This window comes from Haliaeetus albicilla, chromosome 3, assembly GCF_947461875.1.
Source record: "Haliaeetus albicilla chromosome 3, bHalAlb1.1, whole genome shotgun sequence".
NCBI classification, from domain to species: domain Eukaryota; kingdom Metazoa; phylum Chordata; class Aves; order Accipitriformes; family Accipitridae; genus Haliaeetus; species Haliaeetus albicilla.
The window spans coordinates 20,839,635-20,866,300 of NC_091485.1; the positions used below are offsets into that span (position 1 = coordinate 20,839,635).

Genomic DNA, 26,666 nt, shown 5'->3' on the forward strand with positions numbered 1-26,666 from the left:
CATCTAATTTACCTCTTTTGGCTTTCAAATAAGCAAGTAATGGCACACCTGCTAAGCAGCTAAAATTATGCAGCTTCATAAATTAAACTTTTTAATTTGCCAAAATTCCTGGCTTATACTGTCATTCAGAGCCATCCTTCAGAGAGGCAGAAGTGTTACATGCACAGCTCGGTATGAGAGGGGAATCTTTTCCCCTTGCCCCGTGTCCTGGTTTCAGCTGGGATAGAGTTAACTGTCTTCCTAGTAGCTGGTACAGTGCTATGTTTTGAGTTCAGTATGAGAAGAATGTTGATAACACTGATGTTTTCAGGTGTTGCTAAGTAGTGTTTAGTCTAAAGTCAAGGATTTTCAGCTTCTCATGCCCAGCCAGAGAGAAAGCTGGAGGGACACAAGAAGCTGGCACAGGACACAGCCAGGGCAGCTAACCCAAACTGGCCAACGGGGTATTCCATACCATGGGACATCCCATCTAGTATAGGAACTGGGGGGTGGGGGCGGAGGATCGCCCCTGGGGGACTAGCTGGGTGTCGATCGGCGGGTGGTGAGCAATTGCACTGTGCATCATTTGTATATTCCAATCCTTTTATTATTACTGTTGTCATTTTATTAGTGTTATCATTATCATTATTAGTTTCTTCTTTTCTGTTCTATTAAACTGTTCTTATCTCAACTCACGAGTTTTACTTCTTTTCCCGATTTTCTCTCCCATCCCACTGGGTGGGGGGGGAGTGAGTGAGTGGCTGCGTGGTGCTTAGTTGCTGGCTGGGGTTAAACCACAACACCCCACAGTGCAGGATGAAGCACGGATGACAGTGGGCAGTGGGTGCCAGCACCAGAAGCTCTCCAGAAGGATGCATCATTAGTGACATCATTAACCCCAGGACACTCGTGTGGCAGTGCTGTGTTTTGCACTGTGTACCCACCACAGCTGCTTTAGGTTGAGTGACTGGCAAGGTCCTGCTGTTTGGGTCCCCACACCATGAATCGAAGCCCTCTGTGGCGCAAGCACCTTTGGGCAGTGGGGTGGCACTGAAGAGCCAGCTGCTTTGCTGCTGTCAGATACTTTGAGAAGTTCTGACAAATGAGAGCATGATGCTCACATTAGTGATGCTGTTCCAGCTGAGTAGGCTGACATCAACTACAAGCACTGCCATATAGGGAGGGAAAGTGTCCTTATGAAGTTGGGTAGTTTTGACTTCCCTCTGCCTCTCCCTCAACTCAAGGCTCAGGGCTTAACCCATGAGACAGGGAATCAGAGAAGAGGTTATTTCTGTAAATTAATTTCACTGATGAAAGCTGGGCTTTGAAGATTGATGTCTCTTGAAAACTCTTTAATACAGTGAATATCTGTTGAAAAAATATTGATGAGACTGGGTTTTACATACGAGAGCAAGGTGGTGCTGCTGCTTAGCACGAGCTTCCTGGAAGTGAAATCAGAAATGTAAGCTTGTCCCACGTGTGGTAGATGAAGACAAAATGGGGTGCCTGCAATGGCTTTTCCTCTGAAAATTTTCAGTGGGTTTTCCCCCACTGCCTTTCCTTTCAGGCTAAATGCTGAACCCTTGTCATCATTGTTTGGAGAGTGGTAGTGGTTTCTCCTTCCAAATGAGAAATAAAAACTTGCTTATGGACTAGAATAGTTTGGGGTGGGGGGTGTGGAGTGGAAACATGATAGTGAAAAAATAATTTCCTTTTGAAGAACTATTTGAAGTCATATCAATTTGGTTTTTGAACAAATCTATGAATAGTTGTCTAGGCAGCAAGTTAATATAAATGACTTAAAGTATTCATAGGCAGTTGCCCTTTTCCATAAGTAAAAAATCCATATCAAACCAGATATAGATATATGTGTATGTGCTTAGGGTAAAATAACTGCATTTAAAGAACTTAACCCCAAAATGGTAGCACCACACAGTCTAACGTAAACAATAAGATGAGGGCGATTTGTGGTACCTTGCAGAGAGAGAGTTTAATTTAGATGCTACCCCTTCTTTCTGTAAAGCATCTGCATAGCTGCTGGGAAAATAAGTTGAGAAGGTGCCAAGAAGAACAGCAGTGAATGGCATGAACCCTGCAAAGGGAAAACAAAGTCCGCCTACCACGTGCAGCACAGCTTGGCTTTCCCTCTCTGCAGTCTGCTTTCCTTGGGCCAGAAGCACAGCCCAGGGTCAGTGGTCAGAAGGTGAGTTTCATGTGTTGGCCTGGCTGCTGGGACCCTCCTCCCATTAATTACTAACATCCTTCAGAGGACCTGCAGCTTTTCTTGACCTTTTTTCTGCTCATTTTATAGCACCGCTGTTCTTGCAGGGGCCTATGGCAGGGTCGCAGCCCTGGTGCTCAGAGGAGATGCCCGTGGAGCAGCATGCCATGCCCTGTGCATGCTGCATCTGAGCCTGTGGTGCAGTGCTGGCTGAATGCAAAGTCTGTCCTGTAATAAACTAACTCACAGCCAGATCTGTCTGGACAAATATCCTAAAAAGGCTGCAGTTCCTAATAGTCTGGGCGTAAACTTCAGCAAGGCTGGTGTTTGCCACTTGCTGTTTGCACTGGCTTGCCTCTGTGTGTTCTTCTGGATAGCCTTCTCCCAGTGGGATCCTGGGCTTGTCAGGGGGAGAGCAAAGGAGCCATGAAGGCTCAGAGATGCATGCACTTACTCAAGGCACCAAAACTGCTCTTCAATCTCAAGCAATCAGGACAATTCACAGAGGTTTTATCTTGTTATGGTCTCTTCTGAGGGAAGACAATCTCTTAATCAAGTTAAATATGCATATTGCCCATGTGATATTGATAAAGGATCTTCTACACTATATCCCTGCTGTTAGGGATACAAAAATCCTTTGTTTAAATTAAGACTACATTATTGACGTTCACATCTAAATTAAAGTGTGGAGACCAAGTCTGGAGTAGTTACACACCTCTCGTCCCAAAGGACTTAGCCATATTTATTCAGCATAGGGATGGACGCAGGACGGTCAAGGTCTGTAAGCATATTTGTGCCTTGGATGTGCTGGCACCACCAAGCCCCTCTCAGTCAGTAATGTGAATGCACCGCATAGGTAGCGGAGCATGGCTTGCTTCAGGTTACTGCTAGCCCTGGAGCAGCAATGCAACTAATTCCAAGTCCAGTGGTGGAGCAAACCCATCCCCATGGGTAAGTACAGTTAAATGTCTTCTGGAAGCCAGATCAAGTAAGTTGGATGCACATATCTCATCACCATGCGAAGTGTATTTAGAGCTTCACACCTGTGAGTTATAATAAAAAATATGCTAACATATACAGCAATAAGGTGTCATTTGTGATGTTAATGACTTTCCCATCTATACATTTACTGACAAAATATATCGCATAATTTATGAAATTGCTTTAGTGCTCAGAGCACAAATTGTGCCTCCTGATTGGCTTAGTTCATTGCCATATGTTGTATAGAAAATGTATTCATACTCAATGAAGATATAAATTGTAGGGAAGCCTTGAGTACAATGATAAAATTATAAACACATTTTCCGCCTGTTGAACACAGAATTTATATTTGTAATCTTATCTTGGTTGTGTTGCAACAGTCATCTTGTCTCCTGTTTTCGCCCCTAAAGGCTTTCTTCAAATATTCCCTTACTAGAAGTGTTTTTTGAAGCTCTACAACCAGACAATTAAGTGAGTACAAAGAGCACAATAATTACTTCACACAGCCAGTGTCGTGTCATGTGTGGTAATGTATTTCTTCCTTTTAGTTTATTTGATCTAGTGATATGCTACACCGATAGACTGGCTTCCAAGTCCATATTCAACTCAGTTACCATCAGTTTTAAGAGAACATTGCTGTTCAAAAAATACGTAAATGTGCAGAAGCTTGAAAACTGGAAAGAGTTAAAGTGATCCAGGGATTTTTCATTCTCATTAACTGATAAGAGCATTTTAAATTTAAACCCTCCTGCTATAATTACATATATATATAACTCCATTTCCCCGATTGTTTAAGTTATATTGTCATATAGCAAGTTACTTTAAATCTAACCAACCAGTAGGTTCATCCTTCCTGAGAGGATTTAGATGTAAAATATGCAAGAGGAAAGGAGACGTGATGATGGCCCTTGTTACCTATACACCATCTACATCAGCCTGTGGAGGCAGATGGACTCCTTTGAGGATGACTCACCCTGTGGCCGTCACTGTCTCCACAGGAAAACAGTCTTGGGGTAGGCAGACTCCTAGCAAGGTCCTTGGTCAAGTGGCCATGATTTAGTGACTGAGTCAGAGCCTTGGCACGTGTGTTTCATTCGAAATACAGCTTTCTGACAATCCTGGTAGACGTTGGCCAAGTTGGCCAAGTCTTTTTTTCTACCCCCCCACCCCTTTCCAGAGAGAAATGAAGATCCATTTAACTGCTGCCAACTTCATTAGCTGATTGATGGGCTTGCTGGCCTGGCCGAGCAGTGCTCTGAAGGTTAGGTTTCCTGAAAGCAGAAGGAAAATGCCCCTGTGACCACTCTGGCACTTGTAGAACAAGCAATTTGTCTGACTGGCTGCTGAATGTATTAATATTTGAAGTTAATTTGTCTGCTTGAATAATCTGGTGCCAAATCATGTAGCCATTTATCAGTTGTAATGGGAAGACACAGCTCTTGCCCTACCGCCTCTAGAAGGTAACCACCATAACCTCAGTACATTTGACACAGGTGATTGTGGAAAATTACATTGTACTATTGTTCTGACTGCTTGGTTACAAGAAGTATTTAGTAGCTTTATGTGCAAGGTTGGACTAAGTTATATCTCTATAGTCCAGCTGAAGTGTAACAAATGAAATCGCAGTTGTATCAGCAGTACTGGTTAGGGGAGGGTGTCTAATTCTTCCTAAGAGTCTCAGCTAAATGGAAACCTCATGCAACGAGCCCATGTGTTGAAAAAGAGCATTCTTGGCAGAGGTTTTGGGAGGGGAGAGAATGCTCTGTTTAAAAACACAGAAGGTAAACACCATCCAAACCAATAAAACTGCCCACCTTCAGCAGATGACGCTCTGCCCTGGCTGCGCTGCTGACAGATGTGGTAGGATGGCAGACGGGAAAGCAATACTGTTAGCATGAATGAGACCCTTCGCTGGAGAACACGTGTTTGGCAAAGCCACCTATCAAAACAGACACAGAATGACCACAGACTGATCCTTGAAGTGTAGTCAGATATTCAGAATGTGGGTCAGAGTGATTTGGCAAGAGGAGATGTTGGCAGTGGGGAGGGAGGAAGGAAGGGATGAGTGCCAACAGGAGAGGAAAGCTCAACTTGACCAGCAGGCTTTGTCATCTGATAGAAAGACAGTACAGTTTAATATACCAAAAGCTTTTATTCAAATCAATTACAACAGCACTCACTTACTGACACTTTTGGCTGCCAGACTGAGGCATAGCTCCACACTAGGCAGCCTAAAGAAGGCAGACTGATAGCAGTTCATTCACTCATTGTCATTGAAAGAGATACAGATTTATGCGTGTCCTATCTTCTCGCTAGATCTCGACAGAGATTGGTACAGCCAGCCTAGAAGTACCAGGATGTGAAAAGTACCTCTTTTGGGGGATGGTTTGTATTTTGCTCTTATCCTACTATGAGAAAGCAAATGTATTCACAAATTGAATATCATGAAGCAAAAGAGTTGCAAGCCATTACCAGACAGTTTAGCTGTGCTGTCTCTGTGGGTTTGCTGGTCATTTTCAGATGGAGACTGTAATCGTTCCAAAATACAAGGCTGCAATCCACCAGCATGGCTGAATCTGTGCTGATCCCCTGTAACGGAAAAGCTACGTTTTGTTTTATGTGGTGTGTAATATTGATTAAATTCCTGTACATGGCCAACAAAGGTCACTCTCCTTACACCCGGCTGCATGAGAGTTTCACAGGCGTTCCCACCAAACTACGTAGACTGGATAACATGGAGGTGAGGAGATAATGAAGTCTTCAAGGACCAACATCAAATTTCATCCCATTTCTCATGTGGCAAGGCAGTAACTATACTTCACTCCCAAGACTTTTCATCCTCAAAAGGCTTTATATTATAGGCTGATAGTTACATACCGTATAAATCAGAATTTCAAGGGGACACAACAGCAGGCTAGTTCTCTATGCATTCAGCTCAACTTCTAAAGGTCACAAATACAGAGAGTAACAAGACTGGATACATCCCAACGCCTCTTCAGAGGCTGTAATAACTAACCCGATGTGTAATACGAGTATTAAGTACATGATCCAGCATGGTGCTCTGCATTCTGAGTTATCTGAAGTTAATAGTTTCTGTGGGAGCAACTCATCAGGGTCAAATGCCACCTCCTTGTACAGCGTCTACCGTCATGCAGGTTTGGAAATTCTCAGGCAGGACTCTGCTGCACCTGTAATGTTCATTCATGGCATAGCAAAAACACTAGCAGAGTTTTTTTGTGGTAGTAACTGCTGGTTATAGACAACAATTAAAATGGATGAAATACTGTACATATACAGAGAAGGCCAAGTATCTGCCCCAAATTTTCCACCACACACAATTCAATTCCATGTTTTTATGACTTGAGTGGATCAATCTGCCCCTGTCTACTTAGGTTCATTTTTAAAACATGGTTTTAATAACATACATCATGGGCTTACTTTTAAGCACCTCAGCAATCCTATTCATTTTATGACAAGTTAGCTCATATTTAAAACTTTTTATCGAAGCATATCATTGACTGACAGCTGTAGACCTTAGTCCTACAAACACTTCTATGCCATCTGTGGTGGGCTGACGCCAGCCAGCAACTAAGTCTCCACACAGCCACTTGCATAATCCCTCCACCCCTGGTGGGATGGGGGAGAGAATAGGAAGAGCAAAAGCATGGAAACTCATGGGCTGAGATAAAGATAGTTTAATAAGTGAAGGAAAGAGGAAGAAGAGAGGGGGAAAAAAACCCCAAACAATGCAAAGGCATTCACCCACCACCTCCCACAAGCAGACCAGTGCCCAGCCAGTCTCCTAGAAATTGCTCCTCCCCCCGCCCACTTTTGTTGCTGAGTATGATGTTGTACAGTATGGAATATCCCTTCTTTGGTCAGTTGGAGTCAGCTGTCCTAGCTGTGTCCCCTCCCGGCTTCTTGACCACCCCCAGCCTACTCAGTGGGGTGGAAGCAGAGTGAGAAAGAGAGAAGGCCTTGATGCTGTGCAAACACTGATCAGCAATAGCTAAAATGTTTGTGTGCTATCAACACTTTTAGTCACAAATCCAAAATACAGCACCATATGGGCTGCTATGAAGAAAATTAACTTCATCCCAGCCAGACCCAATACAGCATCATGATATGACATGTTCAAGGACTTAGGAGCTCAGATGCAAAAGGTGTGTGACTATCAGATTGATTTTTTTTTGTGCAAGTGGGACTAGACAAGAAGATATTAATGTAAATGTTTGTAGGACTAGGAGTTCTGATTGCATTTACTCAGGCCTGGCAGCAGTATTAATGTATGTCTAGCATGAATGAGACTTATGCTTTAATTGTGGTCCCTGAGCACATCTTCACAAACAACCCAATTACCAGAAATATCACGACTGTAGAAATACAATTAAAAGTCTGCTACTGAAAACACATCAATAGAAGAGTTTCAGAAGTAAAATACCATTGCTTGGAAAGACTGTCAATGAACATGAGATAATAATCTCCCCTGACACATTCCCTTAGACAAGCTACAGCAAACATTGCTCTCACTCTTCATTGTAAAAGCCCACCTTTTGCGCATTGGGTACTACCAAAAATATTAAACAAAATCATGGCAGGGTGTTTACAGACCCCAACCTCCTCCAGCCTCACATCTCCTTTCCATCTATTTCAAGTTATATTACCTGGAAAGAGCATCATGTGCTGCAGTGACAGGACTGGGAGGGTAGCTGGATGGAGGCTCATGGGGCAGGTTATACATGATCCTGTTATGAGAGGCAGAACTGTGGCACCAGAGGCAATACATCTTCCAGGAGGGCCCTTGGAGGCTCTGATGGAAGATACAGACCTGAAAGCAGTGTAGCACTGCAGCTCTCCTGCTCTGCCCGGTCAGGTTGGACCAGGGAAATGGGACAGCCTTGCCCTTAGAGTGGGTGAGGAGCTGGTGAGATGGACTGAAGGAGGTGGGGGTGGCAGGGGTTGGCTTTCAGGCTTAGAGCAGATCAGGCAAGTCTGGGGAAATAACCAGCACAGGAGCTGCCTTTTCAGCATTCCACAGAAAAGTCTGCTTGGAAATACCCAGCAGGGATGAGGAAGGCATTTTGCTGTTACTGTTTATTGCAGTTTGCAAAGAGTTGACAAGGTTTTGTAAAGGTTCCTTCATTAAAGTGGGCTAGGATGCTGAAGGTGAGTGCCTCATGCCAGTGGCATATGGAAAGCTCCCACAGGTAGAGCATGTGAATGGCTGAGGCAATGCAAATGCACCCAATCAGCTTACAATTTCACCATATAGACAAGGTCTAGGCTATGAAAAACAAACAAACAAATGAGCTCCAATAGAAACAAACAGCCTTATTTTTCACATGGTCTGTTGGGTTTTACTGGTACTCTGCCCCCCAGTGACAGCAGTCATTGGCCTCCTTAACAAGCATCAAACAACAGAATTAAGCTGTATATTTTTCTTCTATTCCTAATTTTATTTTTCTTTTAATAAAGCCAAGTGTCTGGCATCAGATATGGGCTGCACAAGATTTTGTAGTTCAAGGCTCCAAGTTGATAAAATAAGTGTAAAACCAACAATAAATGTAAAACGATAAGACGAATCATTCTGTTACAGTGATCTGCCTACATACCTCACTGTTTCTGAAGGCAAATGCACAATTACATGGAGAAGCTACTCTGGGAGGCAGAGCAACCAAACTACCTTTGAATCAGAAAACTAATGAGGCTGTAGAACCTCAAGTAAACTTTCAAATCACTTACTTTCCTTTACTAAGCAGTTAGACTTGGGAGAACACCCACATACAGTGAAACAAGAAGCAAACATTTCAGAGATATTAAAGATGAGCCCTAACCAGCTGAAGAAGAAATCCCAAAAGAAGGTGGTCTTGATGCTCCATAGCTTCAGATCAAGTCTTTGTGGCACGGGGACCCTTCTGAGCCACACTGTGTACAGCTGGGTAGGAAGTTTTTTCTATGCTTATTTTTTTAATCTTACTATATGTAGTCCTTAAGCTTTGGGTGAGTACTCTGTGAAGCTATCCTGCTGGTTACACTCATTTTGCTGATAAGAAGCCCAGGAAGCTGTCCGGAACATTGCTGTTAAAAAGATACAGAATACCTGCATGCAATCACCTTGCTCACTTTCCCATTGCTGCTCTTTCAGAATAGCTTAGCAAAAATCACTACTTCAAGTCCCAGAGAGATGATGAGTTGGGTGATACATATGGCTAACTGTCGTGGTTTCAGCCCAGCTGGTAACAAAGCACCATACAGCTGCTTGCTCACTCCCCCCGCCCCCAGCGGGATGAGGAGAAAATACAAAGGCAGGCTCGTGGGTCGAGATAAGGACAGGGAGGTATCACTCACCACTGATGGTCACGGGCAAAAGACAGGCTCAACTTGGGGAAGAAACAAAATCAATTTCATTTGCTACCAATCAAAACAAAACAAGGACACTGAGAAGTGAAACCAAACCTTAGAACACCTTCCCCCCAGCCCTCAACCCCACTCCTGGTTCTCTCCACCTCCTCCCCCCGGCAGCGCAGGGGAACAGGGGATGGGGGTTGGGGTCAGCTCCCCACACCTGGTCTCTGCCGCTCCTTCCTCCTCAGGGGGAGGAGGACTCCGCAGTTGGCCCCTGCTCCACCACGGGGTCCCTCCCACTGGAGATGGTCCTCCATGAACCTCTCCAACGTGGATCCTTTTCACGGGCTGCAGTTCCTCACAAACTTCCCTGGGGTGGGTCCTTTCCACGGGCTGCAGTCCTTCAGTCACACACTGCTCCAGCGCGGGCTTTCCCATGAAGTCACAGCCATCTTGGGGGGCCTCTGCTCCCCGCTCCCCTCCATGGGCTGGGGGGGGACAGCCTGCCATCTTGTCTCACCACAGGCTGCAGGGGCATCCACCGCCTCAGGCACACCTTGTCCCCTTCCTTCTTTACTGACCTCGATGTCTGCAGAGGGGCTTGTTCCTCTCACATCCCACTCCCCCCACTCACTGCAGGTTCCCCTTCTTAAATCTGTTCTCCCAGAGGCGCCACCACCATCACTGATGGGCTCGGCCTGGGCCAGAGTCGGGTCCGACTTGGAGCCGGGGAAGCTTCGAGCAGCTTCTCACAGGAGCCACCCCTGTGGCCCCCTCCCCTGCTACCAAAAAAAACCCGCCCGTGCCACACAAACCCATAACACTAACCATTCAAAGTATCTCTTTATTCATTTATGTACCTCATATACTGGGGATTGAAGAAGACATCCCTTCCTCTGTTCCTCCCAAACTAGGGCTGATGTCTCCGTAAGTTCTGCAGCTGTACTGGGCTTGTAATTGTGTAACTTTCTTCTAAAAAGGGAAGTTGGTTTATGAAAACTTAAAGTAGCTGTCACTGCTGTTTTCTTTCTGTTGTCTCCTCTAAAATGCCACCCTCCAGGTAACTTTCATAAGCTCCATGCTGCTTCTTGAATACCTGTCCCCCACGTTCATCTCTTCTTTCTGCTCCTGATTTCTTATGTTTCTCTATTCATAACTCCTGAAGTCCTCATCTGTTTTTTCTTCTTGCCAAAATATTGTTTTACCTAAGCCTGGATGTCTTTATCATTTGTATTGACTGATAGCCATAGTATGTGAGTGAGGACACAAAGCTGCTTGGTGTGCTTTCTTTAGCTGGCTCCAGTTTTAAGGCATTGTAGTTCACAGAATGCCTTTTGGGACAACATCACACAGACTGTAACATGGGTTTGACTATGCCTATGTCTGAAGAAGAACAAGAAAAAAAGTAATATCAGTAAAACAATATGAAACACTGCAGGACTCTCTCCTCCTTGTCTCCTTTCCCCCTCTCATCCCCCAAGACCTACCTGTGCAAAGTACGTATGCAAGAGTACAGCAGCTGAAATAATGTCTGGCAGACACTGGCAGTGTCCGTCCTTGGGAGAGATTGCCATGATTCTTGCTGCATTTCAATAAGTGTCATTCATATTTGGGATCATATTGCCTGCGTCACCTTTTGTCCTAGGGTTCCTTCAGCACACTTATCCATCTTATACTTTTTAAAGCATCAGGAGATACTGGACACATACAGGCATGTTTCAATAAATAGATCATGTAACCCAACTTTTTAGTGTCCCACAATTATTACAAAGAAGCATGCTTGCCTGGCATACCTGGCCTGTCAAGCTGGTTGTGAAGAATATGATGTTAGAGGTATGGATTTTATTTCCTAACCTTAGGGTTTCCAAATGAATCAGAGCATATTCTGCAACAGGCTGGAGTTCTACAGGGTTTATCCAAGGACCATAATTCTTCTCAGAGCTGGGGTTGTTTTTCCTAAGTTCTTCAGTACCTCTGTGCAATTTATAGCAATGGCCAGTACCTGCCAGCTACACTTTAAAGCAATTTTAAAAGAGATGCTTTCCAGCTCCAGAGGAAGCCTATCCTCGTGTCTTTAGATTGGAATTTTGTAGTGGTTTTGAACTGGCAGTTGACAAGCTGTGAGTCATTATGTCCAAGCTGGATCTCTAGATTTAGAAATTTTCAAAACATTTTGACTAATACATTTATATAGATACTGCCCTCATTCCAGATGGCTAGCGCATTAAAAGGATCTTTTAAAGAGTTGAAACACTGTGCAGTCTGCCGCTTCCTTGCATGGGGTTTCCCATATAGCTTTGGAAGGCCTCAGTATTGAGCAGTTGCTCTGTCTGCAATGTCTCCTTGACACTTCTGGGTGAGAGAAAGATCTGCAGTTCCAGTGGACAGTGCAGCAAGCCATTGCTGGCTCATTCCCTTTTCTTGCTGCTTTGTTGCTGTGCTTCCTGCATCCATGAACATGAGGCAAGTCCCAGCCTGTTCAGACACTGGTAAGTGCTTGGCAGAAAGGGGAACCATCCAAAGGCCATGGGAAGTGCAGTAGACCCATTCTCAGGACAGGCAAGAGCTTTAGTAGTGTAAACCGGTCCACTGGCAGTACTGGTAACAGCCCTAGTAACACAGCAGTTTTACTCACTTTTTAATCCCCCCAGTCATTCTAGTATTGGTATCCGTAACATGAGGAATTACTTCCCCCTCACAGCAGTCATTCTTCCTAAGAACAAATGCACCATCACCCCTTTCACAGCAGCAGACTCAAAGCGAATGGCAAGGCATGCTTAGGGCTGCAGAAGAATGCTGTGACAAGACTGAATACTGTAAGCCCAACATAATCTCTTCTTCATACAGCAGGGCAACTTTCAGGTTCTGCATTTGTGCCCATGAGTCTTTAAACATACAAGTCACCTCTTTATATATATTGGCACGGCACACCTTGGTATTGGCTGGATCAACACTGGATCACACAATAAACATGCTCTGGAGGTAGCTCAGTATTTACAAGAATTAATCTGAAAAGACGCTTAGCTGAAGGCACTCAGATGCCAAGAGATATTAAACGAGATTTTATCATGTATGTAATTATTTATTGAGCTGAGAATCCATACAAGGTAAACAAATGTTTACACTATCATACAGTAAGCATTTCCAGGGCTTAATAAAAATGATTGTCACTCACTGTGCTTCACAAAAAAATTCATTTTAATGAATAAATAATTTGATGAAATCAAAAAATATTTACAATATAAACAAATGAAAAAGCTTTGGATATATTAATTTGAGCATCCTGTCTTTTGCATTTTCTAACTGTATTTCTATCAAGATTATCTCTCTGAAATGGTACAAAGTGGATAGAAATTACAACTCAATGAAGTTAACATGATTTGGTACATGTCTTTCCACTAGTTCAGATAAACTATGTATGATTCATTTATTATGCACGTGTTAGAATACAAATGTAACTAAAATCATATATTATCAAAATGCCAGACAGCATTCTCCACAGAACAGAAATGTACACTAGGCTGTGACAATAACTGAGAATCACAGGCAACGAAATATAACAGAAGAGTACAAATTCCTTCATAAGAATATAATTGTGCTTTCTTATTTACCAGAGGACTATGCTGCTTCACCACATCAATGGCTACGTATGAATACAGTGTTCAACAACTGCCATGTGGTTTGGTGTATGTTCATATGGGTGTCAAGCAGCGGCATTAGAGTGGAAAACGGGCAGTGCAAGCAGTTTTATAAACATCTTTTTGGGCTCTTAAAAAGAGCCAATTATACAAAGCAGTATAAGCATAACACTGAGAAGTCTTCATCTCATTTACACAGATATTGTGAAGTGACTTGCTTTGTTTGTGGTGGTGAAAGGAGGAACTTTGTCTATGCTGTTTATGCAATCAGCCAGAATTCAAGTATTCCAAAGCCACTTCATAGCAGAATTTGTATTGATCCTGAAAAATCAAAAGAAAACCACAAAAAGTCAGTTATTGAAGGAACTTAATTAAGGGGATCAATATTTCTCTTCTGTTAAAATTATTTACTGTCAGCTGTTGTCAATAGGAACCAGTTTGCAAATCCAATTTGTATTCAGATAAGAAAATCTTTATATTAACCAGACAACAGACACTACACACAGTAACTTATGGTACTGCTCATATTAGATGCACATTTAGCTACTTTAATACACTTGTATGAGAAAAATTGACTACACGTAAGTAAATTGACTTGCAACTCTTCTGTCATCTGTCAAAATGCCCACGTAGCACTTTGCCAGAATTGGAGTTATTTAAATTCCTCCCTAGAAATGTTTATCTTAAAATAGACCCAGTGTCTAGTACTTCCCAGATCATAACTTCTATTTTAATGTCATTCATACATTTGCTACGTATCAGGGCAAGAGCTGCTTACTTTTCCTCCTCTACATGCAGCCCAAACCCACACCAAAATACTGTCCTCTCCCGGTGCAATAGGCCTGTCAGATCAGGCCTGACCTAAATTAATTGGATTAATTCCAGTTGATTTTTAGCAATTAATGGTGATGCATAAGTTAGGCTCTTGATGCCTCTTCTGTTACCCAGGCTAAATTTTCCAGTGCTAACCCTGTGCTTCAAACACAGACCTGCTGGTTTTATTTGCAACTGCTTGGAAACTGGGCCGGTCCCAGGGAAATCCCCTTCCCGTGGCATGCAAACCCAGTCTGCATCCTTCAGACACGAAGGGTTGTGACTTCGCCCCCTTCACATCTTCAGTGGTACAGAGGCCAATACTTTTGACTGACCTTCGTCCACTCTGCAACTTTAGATGATGCAGTCACTGATGACTTCAGTTTTGTGTGTGCACACATACCCCTGTTCTGTTTTCATTCTTGCTATTCGCAATATTTAGCAATACTACAAACATTTAAATTAAACAAAAAAGCTGAAAGAAATAGTAGGTGTGTCTTCCCTGAATCCAAGGGCTCTGGCTTCTAAAAATCCAGTTTGGAAATATCTGACAGTTTTATGACTATTTCTGCCACTGAAATGCCTCTTTGTCTTATGCACTTTAATCCATTAATAAAAGATAACTAAGCATGTACTATCATATAGGAACAACAACAGACTTAACTAGCTGACAGCACTCAGCCTTCACCTTCCCAATATCGCAAGTAGGAAGATTACAATTACACTTCAGATATATTCTCCTTTTCACTGAAGCAAACATTTTAAAGGATTAACTCTTTTGGCCTGTACTTGTGATTTTGGATCACATTTTAGCTGAGAAGAGAGTCCACCTTAACATGTAAGAGACCAAATAATATTACAACAATCAAAAAGCCATTAACAAGCATGGACAATTTCTAAGTTCTTTTGTTGAGAGCTGTCACTTCAGAAGAAAACAAATCTTTGGTGCACATATCACCTAAGTTATGAAGAGTTGTATGTGAGGTTTTAAGATCCTGCAGGGTTTCATAAACTGCTTGTGTCTTCTTCAGAATGAGAAAAGAATAAAAAAGAAGAGAGGAAAGAAAGGAGTATCATGTAAATGGTTCCTTTTCTGCTTTTATTGCATATATGTTTCTAAATAAATGAAAATTATTCTATAACTACACAACAGATCAAACCAACAGATCAGCCATTCATCTATTTCCATTTTTCCATGCTCATTTTATGCTGATTTACTGATCCAGCAGAATAACTGTGAGTTTTAGTAAACCAAATACCTGTCTTAAAGACCAGACATATATTATTTCCCACTGTGTTCACTCATGTGTGTCCTTTCTACCTTTTTATTATTCACTTGATGGTGGATATTAAAAGTCTTTTTGCGCTAGCTAGCTTCAGAGAGGTATATTTAATTTTTTTTTTCTAGGACACCTATTGGTAGGTCCAATAACATTTATCACAAAATGCTTTGGGCATTCTGTAATAGACATTTTGTAATACCATCTGTCACCTTTGTATGATGGCTGAAGAATTTCATAGATTTCCATATTGTATGGATGTGGCATTCAGATTTTTACACTTGCAGGAAAACCAAAGGTTTCAATGAAATTAAGAGGTGAATGTCTAAGTATGGACTGTGAAGATTGCCCTCCACCTAGTCAGAAAGTGCGTAACAGGTATTGATAAAGCAGTCTTGAAACTATTTTTGTGAAATACTGTTATAATTCTGAGCACTTCAGCTTTTACCACAAAATTTTACAAAGGTAGATGAATACTATTGTTCTCATTTTTCAGATATGGAAACTGAGGCAAAGACACATTAACATATAAGGTCATAAAGGATAAAGATGGTAACAGGATCAGGAAAAGAACTCAAGTGTCCCCAATTCCTTTTTACCATGAAACAATCTGCATGGAAATTGAAACCTTGCTAATTTAAATATTTGTTTCTACAAAGTAGCAGACCAAGATCGAAGAGATGTGGTTCTAACTCCGCTTTGCCAGCAAATTACATGGTAATGGGAAAAATCCTGATTGTCCCCTGCTTTTGTTGTGTTTGTAAAATAAGGAAAACAGTACTGATCTCCTTCACAAGTGCTTTGAAATCTCCTAATGAAAAGGCCTTACAAGGACTCTCAATGCCATCCAGACATTCTCAATACCATCCTCAATTTACTAAAAGCTGTTTTTATATTCTAAAATAATACATTTAGCTTTTGATTAAAAAAATTCTCTGCTCAAAAATGGAGACAGCTGCCTGACAAATCTATACCTGGAGAACTGTCACAAATGGGAATTTACAGAGAGCATTTTCTTCAACTGTACATCTTCACACTGATAATTTTCTTTTCATTTCTATAAAATAAATGAATAAGAGATCAGTGAGTTCTGTGGACTTAAGCTCTGGGAGAATGGAGAACAGCAGGCCTCCATCCAAACTACACTACCTGAATGAAGAAGTAGGACATTTTTCTTAATATCTAGGAAATAAAAATGTATGGTTCTCAGCATGATGATTCCCCTCCTGAGAATATAAACTAGAGGAAGAGGAGCCAACCCACCTGCCACTGCGAAACCTTGATAATTTCTCACCGATACAAGGTTCACAGTTCCACATTGCTGACTCATGGCCCTGTGGTGCTGCTTGTAAACTCCCTCCTTGCTTTGCACAGCTGGCAACATCTGGCTTTTTTCCATGAGCCTGGCCAGAGCAGGGCTTAGGGGAGGGTCTGGGACTTCACAGCTAGGCTAGATGAGAGCACTGCGATGGAGGACGTGGTGGGAGCCATTCTTCTATGGGACAGATGAGGTGCAGTGATCCATGTGGTGGGGAAGCGGATAACCCTACCCATCTACACATGAGCCTGAAAGCTTCACTCTTCCCAACAGAGATTCCTGCTTTCTGCCCATTCTCCACTGTGTTTCACACCCACCTCTCAGTAGCTTATCTGAGAGAGCGATCTCTCCCAAAATTCCAAGAGGCTGGACCAGCTCTGTGAGATGCCTCCTGCCTCACCCTGGGCACTCTGTAGAAAAGATGTTGAATATGACCCAAACTTTTTTAACCAGAGCTTGCAAAATTAGCTCAGATGATTGGTTTAGCATGCCTGAAGCTGCCCTGATGCTGCTTCCTCCTGCCTATGATGCTAAATCAAATACAGCTGCCTCTTAAGCAGTCACCTCTACAGCAGGACATAGTAAAACAGTGTCTTTTATAACTCAGGCCTCAGAATAGGTTATCACTCTACACCCATCTCCAAGTACAGAACTGGAGTGTAGGAACCTGCTTGTTTAAGCTGTTCTGCAGCTCTTCTGGCATAGCAGCTGGCACTTCAGCAATTCTCCATTTTAAAAAAAAAGCTCATAAAACACTCTCTAGGAAAATAATTGCACATGGCCCCTTGTTTCTGAATTTCTTTAATCTTTCTATGAGATAGACCAACCATAATTAAATGCAATATTCTGGATGTCAAACTGAAATTCATGGCTTTGATACGTATTAGGCGATTAAGCTATTTATAAAATATGTAATTTGGAAATCTGGCGTTTCATTTTATGTAACTATTATTTCTACCATGCAAGGGCTGTTCTCCACTTGGCTCAGCCTGCTAGAAAAGAAAATTAATAAGGATGTTCGGCTGAAAGTGTAAAACTCTTAAAAAATTCAAATGAACAGAGACAAAGTCTCCTTGGGAAGAAAGTAGTGTAAAAATACTTTTACAAGTGAAGTGACTTCATTATCCCCTTTGAAAATGACTTGCTTGCTTTGTGAACAACTCCCACTGCAAATCCTGGAAATCTTACTGAGTCTTCTGAGAAAAAGGAACATTTTATATTTAGTGGTGCAGTTAAAAAGCTCATACCAGAAGGTCCACCATGTTAGGCTTGTTATTCCTCAGTGTCTTCACAGCATGGAATACATCAACAGCCCTCTGATGTCGAAGCATTTCACAAACAATACTGATTGCACAAAATGTCCCACTGCGGCCACCTCCATTCCTACAATAAAAGTGATAAAATGGCTCAGTTACAATTCACTCTATGTTACAAGTTCATACAGCACCAGGGGTGGCTACAGAAGACATGCGTTCCAGTAGGGAGAAACCACAGAACATTCCTGCCCCTGAAGGCTGCTGAACTTTAGGCAGAACACGATTTTAAATTGGAATTAATAGGCTGAAAGATCTCAAAGCTATGATTCAGAATTCAGCAGGCTGAAAGCCTGGAGGGAGTTGAATGGCTGAGTTTTGCAGCGTCCTTCAGTGAACACTTGAGACAGCACAAAGAGGATGCTAAAATAAGGACAAGGTACTTTTAGATTCAGTTCAACACCCCTTTGCACTGCTAACGCATGAGGTTGCAATGAGCATCAGGCCTGGAAGTGTTCTAGAGAAAGTGGATCTTTGAGTTCTTTTACTCCGAATCCTGGCGCTTTCCTCCTGGATCCAAAGGCATTTCAGAGGAAGAGCAAAAGTGCCAAAAGTCTCATTTGTAGGAGCCCTTCTGGTGGCTCCACCTTTAGCATGGCACTAGGTCGTGCAGTGATATTCCCCTGGCTGATGCGTTCACCCCCTGGCAGCAGGCAGAGCAGCCGGCTGCCTGGCAATGACTACTTTTAAAAGTGTAGGTATTCACCCTCCATCCACAGTATCAGAGGATGAGAACCTGAAGTGACTTGCTAACACAGAAGCTAAGCACAAATGTTCATATGCATGATCAAATACAGTATTTTTATTTTAAATCTTCCTATTTTTAATCTTCAAGAGAATCTCTTTCTTTCTGGAAACATTATTTCTACAGCTATTCTAATCAGAATCTTTAGGCTGCGCTTCACCAAAAATAATAAACCTTAATAATTACCAGAGTGCAGACTAGTTAGGTAGCAGGTCTTTCAAACCAGTTTCATAAATGGCTGATTTTCAAAGGAAGATACAACGTCGCACATCTGTCACATCCAGGCATTACGAAAAGAATGCTCTCTGCTGCCAAAACATTGCCTGATATTGTGGGACTCTTTGAGAATTTTAATTAAAATAAAGTAATTTAAAAGGATTATATTAGAGCTTTTTCTTTCTTCACTGGCTGCCAGTGACGCATGTGTGATGTTGTACAACTATTTAATATCATCAGCCACCTCAGAGATAACAGTAATTTGCACTTCAAAAGGGTCTTTTCAGCTAAAGATCTCAAAACATTAATTAATCACACCGCACAATGCTCCTTTGATGAAAGTATTATTATCCCCATTCTACAGATGGGGAAACTGAAGAGCAATGACTTGTTCAAGGTCAGTGATAGTGGGAATTATTAATACACTCTTAGATCTTCTCCATCGTTCTAACATTGAGTCCCAACTTTTGAAAGTGCATTAGAGTGCTTTTCCTGTTAGCATGTCCCTTCTCCATCATGGCAACATCTTTAAACAGATGTTTAGAGGAAGAGGGATACAACTTCAGGCGTCGAAGACTTGGTCTCAAAAGATTGGCTACTGCTGAGGGCAAACAGCATGTACAAGTATTAAGCCATATCAAAAGAAGGATGGTCGCAGAGTGGATGAGAGCCTGCATCAGTGGAGCACAAAGGTCACAGGAGGACAAAAATATATACCATTATTAGAGAAAGGTAAGGTAATACAGGACCATCGTAACTGGTCTGTCACGCCACTTTTACTGCTGTGCTTTATGTCTGGAAGAGGAATCACCCCTCCTATACTAATTATTTCTACAGTCCTTATCTGTGGAAATAAAAGGTATGTTGTTTGGAAGGTACAATTTTGATTTACTCTGACTAAATATGCATCTTTTCCATTTGCAAAAGTCACTGGACACCTTTATATAAAATAGAGCTAACTTGTACCCATCATCTTTTCATAGGGGTCTACCAAGGGACAGAGAGGGAAACTCATGAATCTACATAAAAATCATACAATTCCTCTTGTATTCAAAGCTTTTAAATGCGCAGTTGTATTATTTATCCACTTCCAGATTAGACAGACGCCTCTTCACAAATCTTTTAAAATCTGGCACAAATTCTGTAACAATATTCCCTTGCTTTCTCTCTCCTGTTTCCAGTACTTACAAGCAATGTACAACTGTGCGTCCCTCTCCCCCGTTATATTCTTCCTGCCACTTCTCCACTTGGCGGATGAGCTTCAAAAAGGAGCGTTTAGAAACTGGAGTGTCTCTGTACATGGGCCATCCCAGGAACTGGAACTGCTGCACCATCCGATAGCCGTCTTGGGGCTGTAGAGATTCAGACAACAAGGAGGAAAAATAACAGCTTTTTTTTGGTAAATAACTTAGGTATTTGCATCAGTGAGGAAAGTTGTTCAAGCAGATCACTACTGACAAACTGCTAATGTAATTGCAACTGCCCTTGAGGAGTTATGACTTTTATCTTCCAACAGAGTTATTAGAACAAGAGGTTTTAAACAGAGTGCTATACACATAGACTAGAATAGAGCAATGGTACAGCTGCAGGATCAAGGAAATAATTTATTAATCTCATAGCAGGAACTTGGTAGCAAAGAGGGAGCTGCAACACAACTTCAATTATATACCTTTTTTAAAATATGTTTCAGCATTTCAAAGACTGTTTGTGTGCTTTTGTTGATTTTTCCAAGAAAGGTCAAAACCTCTCAAGATATTTTGAAGCAGAAAACATTTAAAAAAAACAAACAAAACCCTCAGATGTTTCCAGCTTATAAAAAATCTAAATACATTTTATTTTATTGTGTGCTACTGCAGCAGTCAGAACCTCTTTCGTGAAATGTTACTGAACAGTTGCTTTATGGTGATTTAAAATAAAAAAGGAGCATAGAACAAGTGTTAGTGGCAGAAAATTATAGTCCTTTGAAAAGGGCATAAAAACCACATACATGAAAACTGGTTTTGTAGTCTAGGAATTGCCACTTTCACTTCTCTGCAAAGTGAGGGCACTTTAGTGCCACTTTTAAAACGGGCAACACACAGAAATGTTGGCATTACAATTTTTTTCTCTAGAGTAAGAGGTTTTAGAGAGGATGTAAGATTAACAAGATAAGGGAATAAACCAAAGCGGATGTAGCATTAGATATGTTCTTCAATGGGTTTTGTCTGCTTTATGTCAAGATTTGGTATCTACTGATTTCCTGGCCAGTTTCTTTCAGCTGACAGCCCCTTTTCCCAAAGCACATCAGCCAGACCCAGCGTCTGCTAAAGCTCACATTAACACTGCTGGAGATTGTGTTTTTATGTTGCCACATTGCCTGCAAATGCAAGGCCATCATAGTATTAAAGAAATATCTTGAAGCTTACAATCTGCTTCCCTGTTCAGATATTAGCATGTTTTTGGGTGTGTTTTGGGGGCCTTTCACTCTCCTGAGAGCTACCAGATCTCAGGGCAGTTCCTGACTTTTTTCAGCAGGGAGTGCTGCTTATTCCTAGCTATGGTTCTTTGGTGATTGATACCAGTCCATTGCAAAGGCTCCCTCCATCTGGATGGGAAGAGATTCTTGGTCTGTGGTGGAAGCTTTTTTTCATTCAGCCTGAAAGACATGCCCATTTAGTCTTCTGTCAACTTTATTGGAGCATAAAAGCTGGATATGAGAACATACTTGTCTCTCTGAAGTGCTTACATATATTATGAGGTGTGATTAGTGGGACAGGATCTTCACTAAAAGCCTGGGAGTGGTATTGAAAAACATGCCTAGTATTGGTGCACAGCTTTCTTCGCATGACACAGGATACAAATATGCAAGGTGGCTAATTTCAAACTGTTGAAAACTGCACTTTGGCATCTCTTGGCTACCATACAATCCAAATACTGCATTTATTTCATTTGCATTTAACATACTCGAGATAGGCATTAAAGTATTTTTTACTTTAATTACACATAGAAGGCTTTTTTCTTATTGACTATGGTGTGACTCAGTATTGCACCATCACTTTCATATAAATAAGCTGAAAAATGAGAATGGTTTTATGTGAGTTTAACTTTCATTTTTTTGTGATTTGAGTAGAGTCAACTCATCTACCGAGACAGAATTGTTTTGCAAATAACATCCTTACTCTGGCTGCATTATAAATTCTGAATATCCGGCTGATTATGTCTTCTTCTAAGTCAGCTGATACAAACTCCACCTGAATAGGACCGTGTCGGTGTACTCCATTTTCTGGCCAGTACTGAGGACACAGCTATAGAAGACCACAAACAGAAAAGAACACAGTTAATCACTTTAAATTTCATGCTGCCTCAATATACTTTTCTAGATTTTCTTTGTGCTACATTTATTACTGAAATTCTCACACAATATCTTTATAAAATACACAGTGCACCATCTTCCACCAGTTTCGAGCATTCTGCTTTTACTTGTGTGGAGCAAGTTTAAACAAATACCTTTTCACTTAACTGAACATGCTATTGCTTGCTCCTGTACTCACCATTCTCTGGTATTTGGAGTAACACATTTCTGACACGCAGCATCAATTCTGCAATACATTATGACAAGACAGGGGGATGCTGTCAAATACTACCATATCTCAGAGATGGCATGAAGCCTAAAGACCAAAGGCCTGGTATCTCCAACAGTCCAGAAAAGTTGCTAATAATTCAAGCTACGTCAGAAGGTGTGCTTTATACTATAAAGGGTGCATCAATTCTCAAAACTCAAGACTTTTCACATATGTTTCACCCGTGACTGATGACATCGGCTAATATCAGCATTGCTTTACATTTTCAACAACTGCTCAATTTCATCTTATGAATGCTACCTGAAAATAGTAATTATGCTTTCTTTAGTGCTCAGAAGACATTACTTCTAGGTATCTAAAGATCACAAAGTAATATTACCATTATCTGGCACAGTTTTAGTGCCTAATAATATCAGGATGGCTTAATCCAGAAACCAGTTATCATCTGTGCTAATACTTTAAAGATTAAATCAACACTTTGCAAGGAGTTTTTTGAAGGTAGACTCTGCTTGTCCATTTTTTTCCTTAAAAACCCTAATGATTTTTTCCAGGGATATTTAAAGCATTTCAAGCATGTAGCTTTTGCAAGCATTCACCAAAATTAAGTATGAACTCATGAAATTTTGTTCGGTTGCAGAAGCCTTGATGTCATATTTGGAATTTTATTTCATTCAGTAAAACAGCTGTGGTCTTCACTCTGCTGCATTGCTGTTGGTAATCCAGAGCTGAGCTGACAAATCACATTTACTCCAGATGTTGTTTTGCATTTCTTGTAACACTTAGTCCTCAACAAAGCCGTTTAGAGATGACTACATTTTAGGAAAACATAATCATTTACTACATCAATCAAAAAGACAACAGGGTCTGATTTGCAGGAGTTCACTTTAACAAGTTAAAACCAGAAATTTTGAGTAGGAAAATATATTTTTATTTATTTTAACCCCCTCACATGATTCAGTCTGCTGAGCAAATTCTTTCCAAATATTGTCTAAATCTTACACAAATTTTTATTATGAAAAATGCTAGTGTACAGGATAGCAAAATACAATGTATACAACTATTGCAAATGCCAGTGCTCAGATCATTTAACGTGCACAATGTAATACATGACTTTCAAATACATAGGAATACTGTTCTAACCGATCTTTGAAAAATGCTTAAATGATAATAAGCAGAGCTGTTTGCTGGAGCTGTTTTAGGAAGCCAAGATTTTCAAGTTCTAAGGAAACCAAAAGCATTTAGGTCTGCGCATTTTGCATGCATGTGATGGTAGCGACTCTCTTTAAGTCAGAGTCACTGTGAAGGGCTGAATTTAATTTCCCAATAGAGCATAACAATCCACATAAATTGTAGTATCTAAACAGAACAGTAAACACTCCATATATACATAAATAATAATGATAACAGTAATTATTAATAAATCTGAATGTAATGTGTGTTTTTAATAAGCTCTGCCCTCTCTCCACTTCTGTTTGCTCTGAGGGTTTTGAGATTTATTCCTAATGAAAAGATTGTTACTCACATTAGAGGAAAGAGGTTTAACATACTGCAGAAGCAGGTGCATTAACTGCATATCCCAATAGCTTTTAAGAGCCTGTGAGGCCAATAAATGCTTGAAATAGCCATGCACTATTGTAAATTCAAAACACAGCCCACAAATTAAAAAAAACTCTGTTCAGCAGTCCCTAACAGTCTGACTCCCTTGAGTCTTTCCTTATTCACTCAGAAAATAATCTTAGACTCATGAATAAAAGTTTTGTCTTTCATTTCTGTTTTTTTCCCTGTAGACAGTTAAGGGCTTGGAATCAGCAATTCAGTCTTTAAAATACTGTGCAGAATTCCTACACATTCATTTGAAAGAAAAAATGGAAGATTAGTATGTTTAAAAAACAAATTCTCCATGTTAAAAGAAGAGGAAACATTTTTCTAACTGTTCAATACTCAACAAAACTGAAAAGATTATTGATCATATCAAGAATAAAAATGACATGCAGTCTGCTACAAAAAATAACAATTGCTCTAAACCAATAATTAACAAATATTTACGTATTAAGAACCCAGATTACTACCACATTATTCCAGCAGACAGCTGGTGCAGTTTCTTGGAACCAAGGAAATCGTATCTGTGTAAGAGCTTGGAATTGCGCAGTTGCAAGCCAGGCTCTAGGATGCTTAGTGATTAATGCTAGTGATTAAATTGCCAAACCAGTAGGTACGGGCTTCCAATTTTCTAAAGAACATGTACAGCATGCACAACTCTTTTGTAAGGTAATTACATTCCTCCATATCTTTCGTTGCCCTGTTTTCTATTCCGAAGGATGCTTAGTCTCCAATCTTGTTTAGTTCCTATCTCCTTGCTAACAATGTCATTTTGTGCCAAGCATAACACAGATTTTCACACTGGGAACACCTACCCCCTGGTAAGCAAACCAAGGTCATTGACCTGTTGCAGGCAGGCTAATGAATAGCTGTTGGCTTCTGTTTATGACTTTTGGCTATTATTAGTGTGTTTCAGACTTGAGTCAGAATTCTACAACCATCATTTCTGGTTTTTAGCAGTTCTTCCCAAGGCATGTTCTCTTATCATAATAAATTATGGGTGCATGCACTTACGTGTGTGTGCATTAACATTTTGGTGGAGATGCTGCTGATGGGCTGATTTATTCCTCTTTCCCTACGTGTATCCGCAAGCTACAAATCAATTTTTTAGTGTGTTAGTATTTAATGTTGTTTTATAAAACTAATTATGTCCTAGAGCTGTTCTGAAATGCTGAGGCACTAGCACTCCTCTTTTGAATGGAGCAGTTTTCTGGACTTACTTGTGCAGGATCCACATCATTCAGCATAACTATTGAAGTGCAGTGATAATCTAAGACCAGTCTCCAGAAATCTTTGACGGTATTTGGTAAGGGATGCTGTGTAACTATAAAAGCTGATGGTTGCTTGTAGCTCTGCAAAGAAATAATGAGACAGTGAGAAGAATGGTAAGAAATAAAAATCCATTTAGCAGAATGCTAGTCATAGCCCCCAAACTTTGGAACTGAAAGCATTATTTCTATTTTCTATATAATTAATACATTGTTTTCAGCTCTTTCCTGAGATCTTATATGCTTCAAGGTTAATAAACTGTATTTGGTCAGAATATAACTTCTTCAGATGTTGTATTTCTGAAATGTATTTTATGCCACAGGCATAGAGTAAAATCATCAGAGGTTTTTGCCTCCAGTGCAACTCCTACAAAATTCTGAGCAACAGTTTTGTTTTGAGCTGTTAATGGACAGATTAATCTTGGCTGTCTGCACTTAGCTGTTAATTTGAATGATGCCCATGAAAGGAAATATCTAGTTATTTTTCAGAAATATTATTGAAATTCTGGTCTATCTGACAGCGGCGAGGATATGCAGGGGATAAATTTCAGTGCTCTTTGGTTTTTTTAGTACCAGAGTATGTCATTGACTGAGCTGTTGGTGGAACTGTTCCATTGTGGATCTCATACTAGCATTTTCACTTATGTCCTCATGAGTGTTGAAGGCCAGCATGGCCATACTGGGGCAATTGTTGGGAGGGATTGCTGTTGCCTTTATTAAGGAGGGCAGGGAAGACTCTACATGCCTTGAACTGAAGTACTTGTACCATGACAGAGATACAATCTGATCAGCTATTTGCATCTTTCTTTCAGAGACCACAGAAAATGAATCCAATGTGTTCTGGGGTACAGATGAAGACATGCAACACTTCATTTCTTTGTTTTGGTTTCAGCAAACTGCAACCAGCAGGTATCAATGCTGCTGGTACATCAGTCACATGCCTTCTATCCTAATAGTCCTGTCTTGATGGAAGATGCATGCAGGTGAGAAATGCTCAAAGGGCTCTCCATTACTCCCTCACTTAGAAGCCCCAGCAGTTTTTTAGGGAAAACCTTTCTCAAACTCATTCTGATACTGAATAACAAAAATTATGCTTGCTACCCCTTTTGCTTAAGTGAGCTCTAAAGGATCACATGAGGTGATCCGACTGCATCTCAACTGATGCAAGCAGAGAGCATGAAACGCAGCATCTTGCCTGCTGGAGACTGAATGTTTAGAGAGAGGGACAAATGTCTGCTCTTGTCTGTCAGTGCAGGGATATTGCAAGAGCCTTGCTAGGGTGCTTCAGGTGGAGGGTAACCCAAATCACCTCTTCCCTCGGACTCTTTTGCCCAGACACACTTTTGGATCCAGCGCATTGTTTCATCAGTGAAGAAGGGAAGCATTTTCA

General features: G+C 41.0%; 1 protein-coding gene across 12 annotated transcripts in view; it reads right to left on the reverse strand.

The window, feature by feature from the left end:
• Positions 1-12,587: 12,587 nt before the first annotated feature.
• The window catches only part of PTPRM (protein tyrosine phosphatase receptor type M), a 500,309-nt gene continuing 486,230 nt past the window's right edge, over positions 12,588-26,666 (reverse strand). For all 12 annotated transcript variants that reach the window (XM_069779033.1, XM_069779028.1, XM_069779026.1 and 9 more), the window contains 5 exons: positions 25,229-25,360; positions 22,008-22,133; positions 20,038-20,201; positions 17,823-17,958; positions 12,588-13,485 (listed from right to left, as the gene is read on the reverse strand). In XM_069779033.1, coding sequence (XP_069635134.1) covers positions 13,432-13,485; positions 17,823-17,958; positions 20,038-20,201; positions 22,008-22,133; positions 25,229-25,360 — 612 coding nt within the window. In that variant the 3' untranslated portion in view covers positions 12,588-13,431. The remainder of the gene's footprint in view (positions 13,486-17,822; positions 17,959-20,037; positions 20,202-22,007; positions 22,134-25,228; positions 25,361-26,666) is intronic.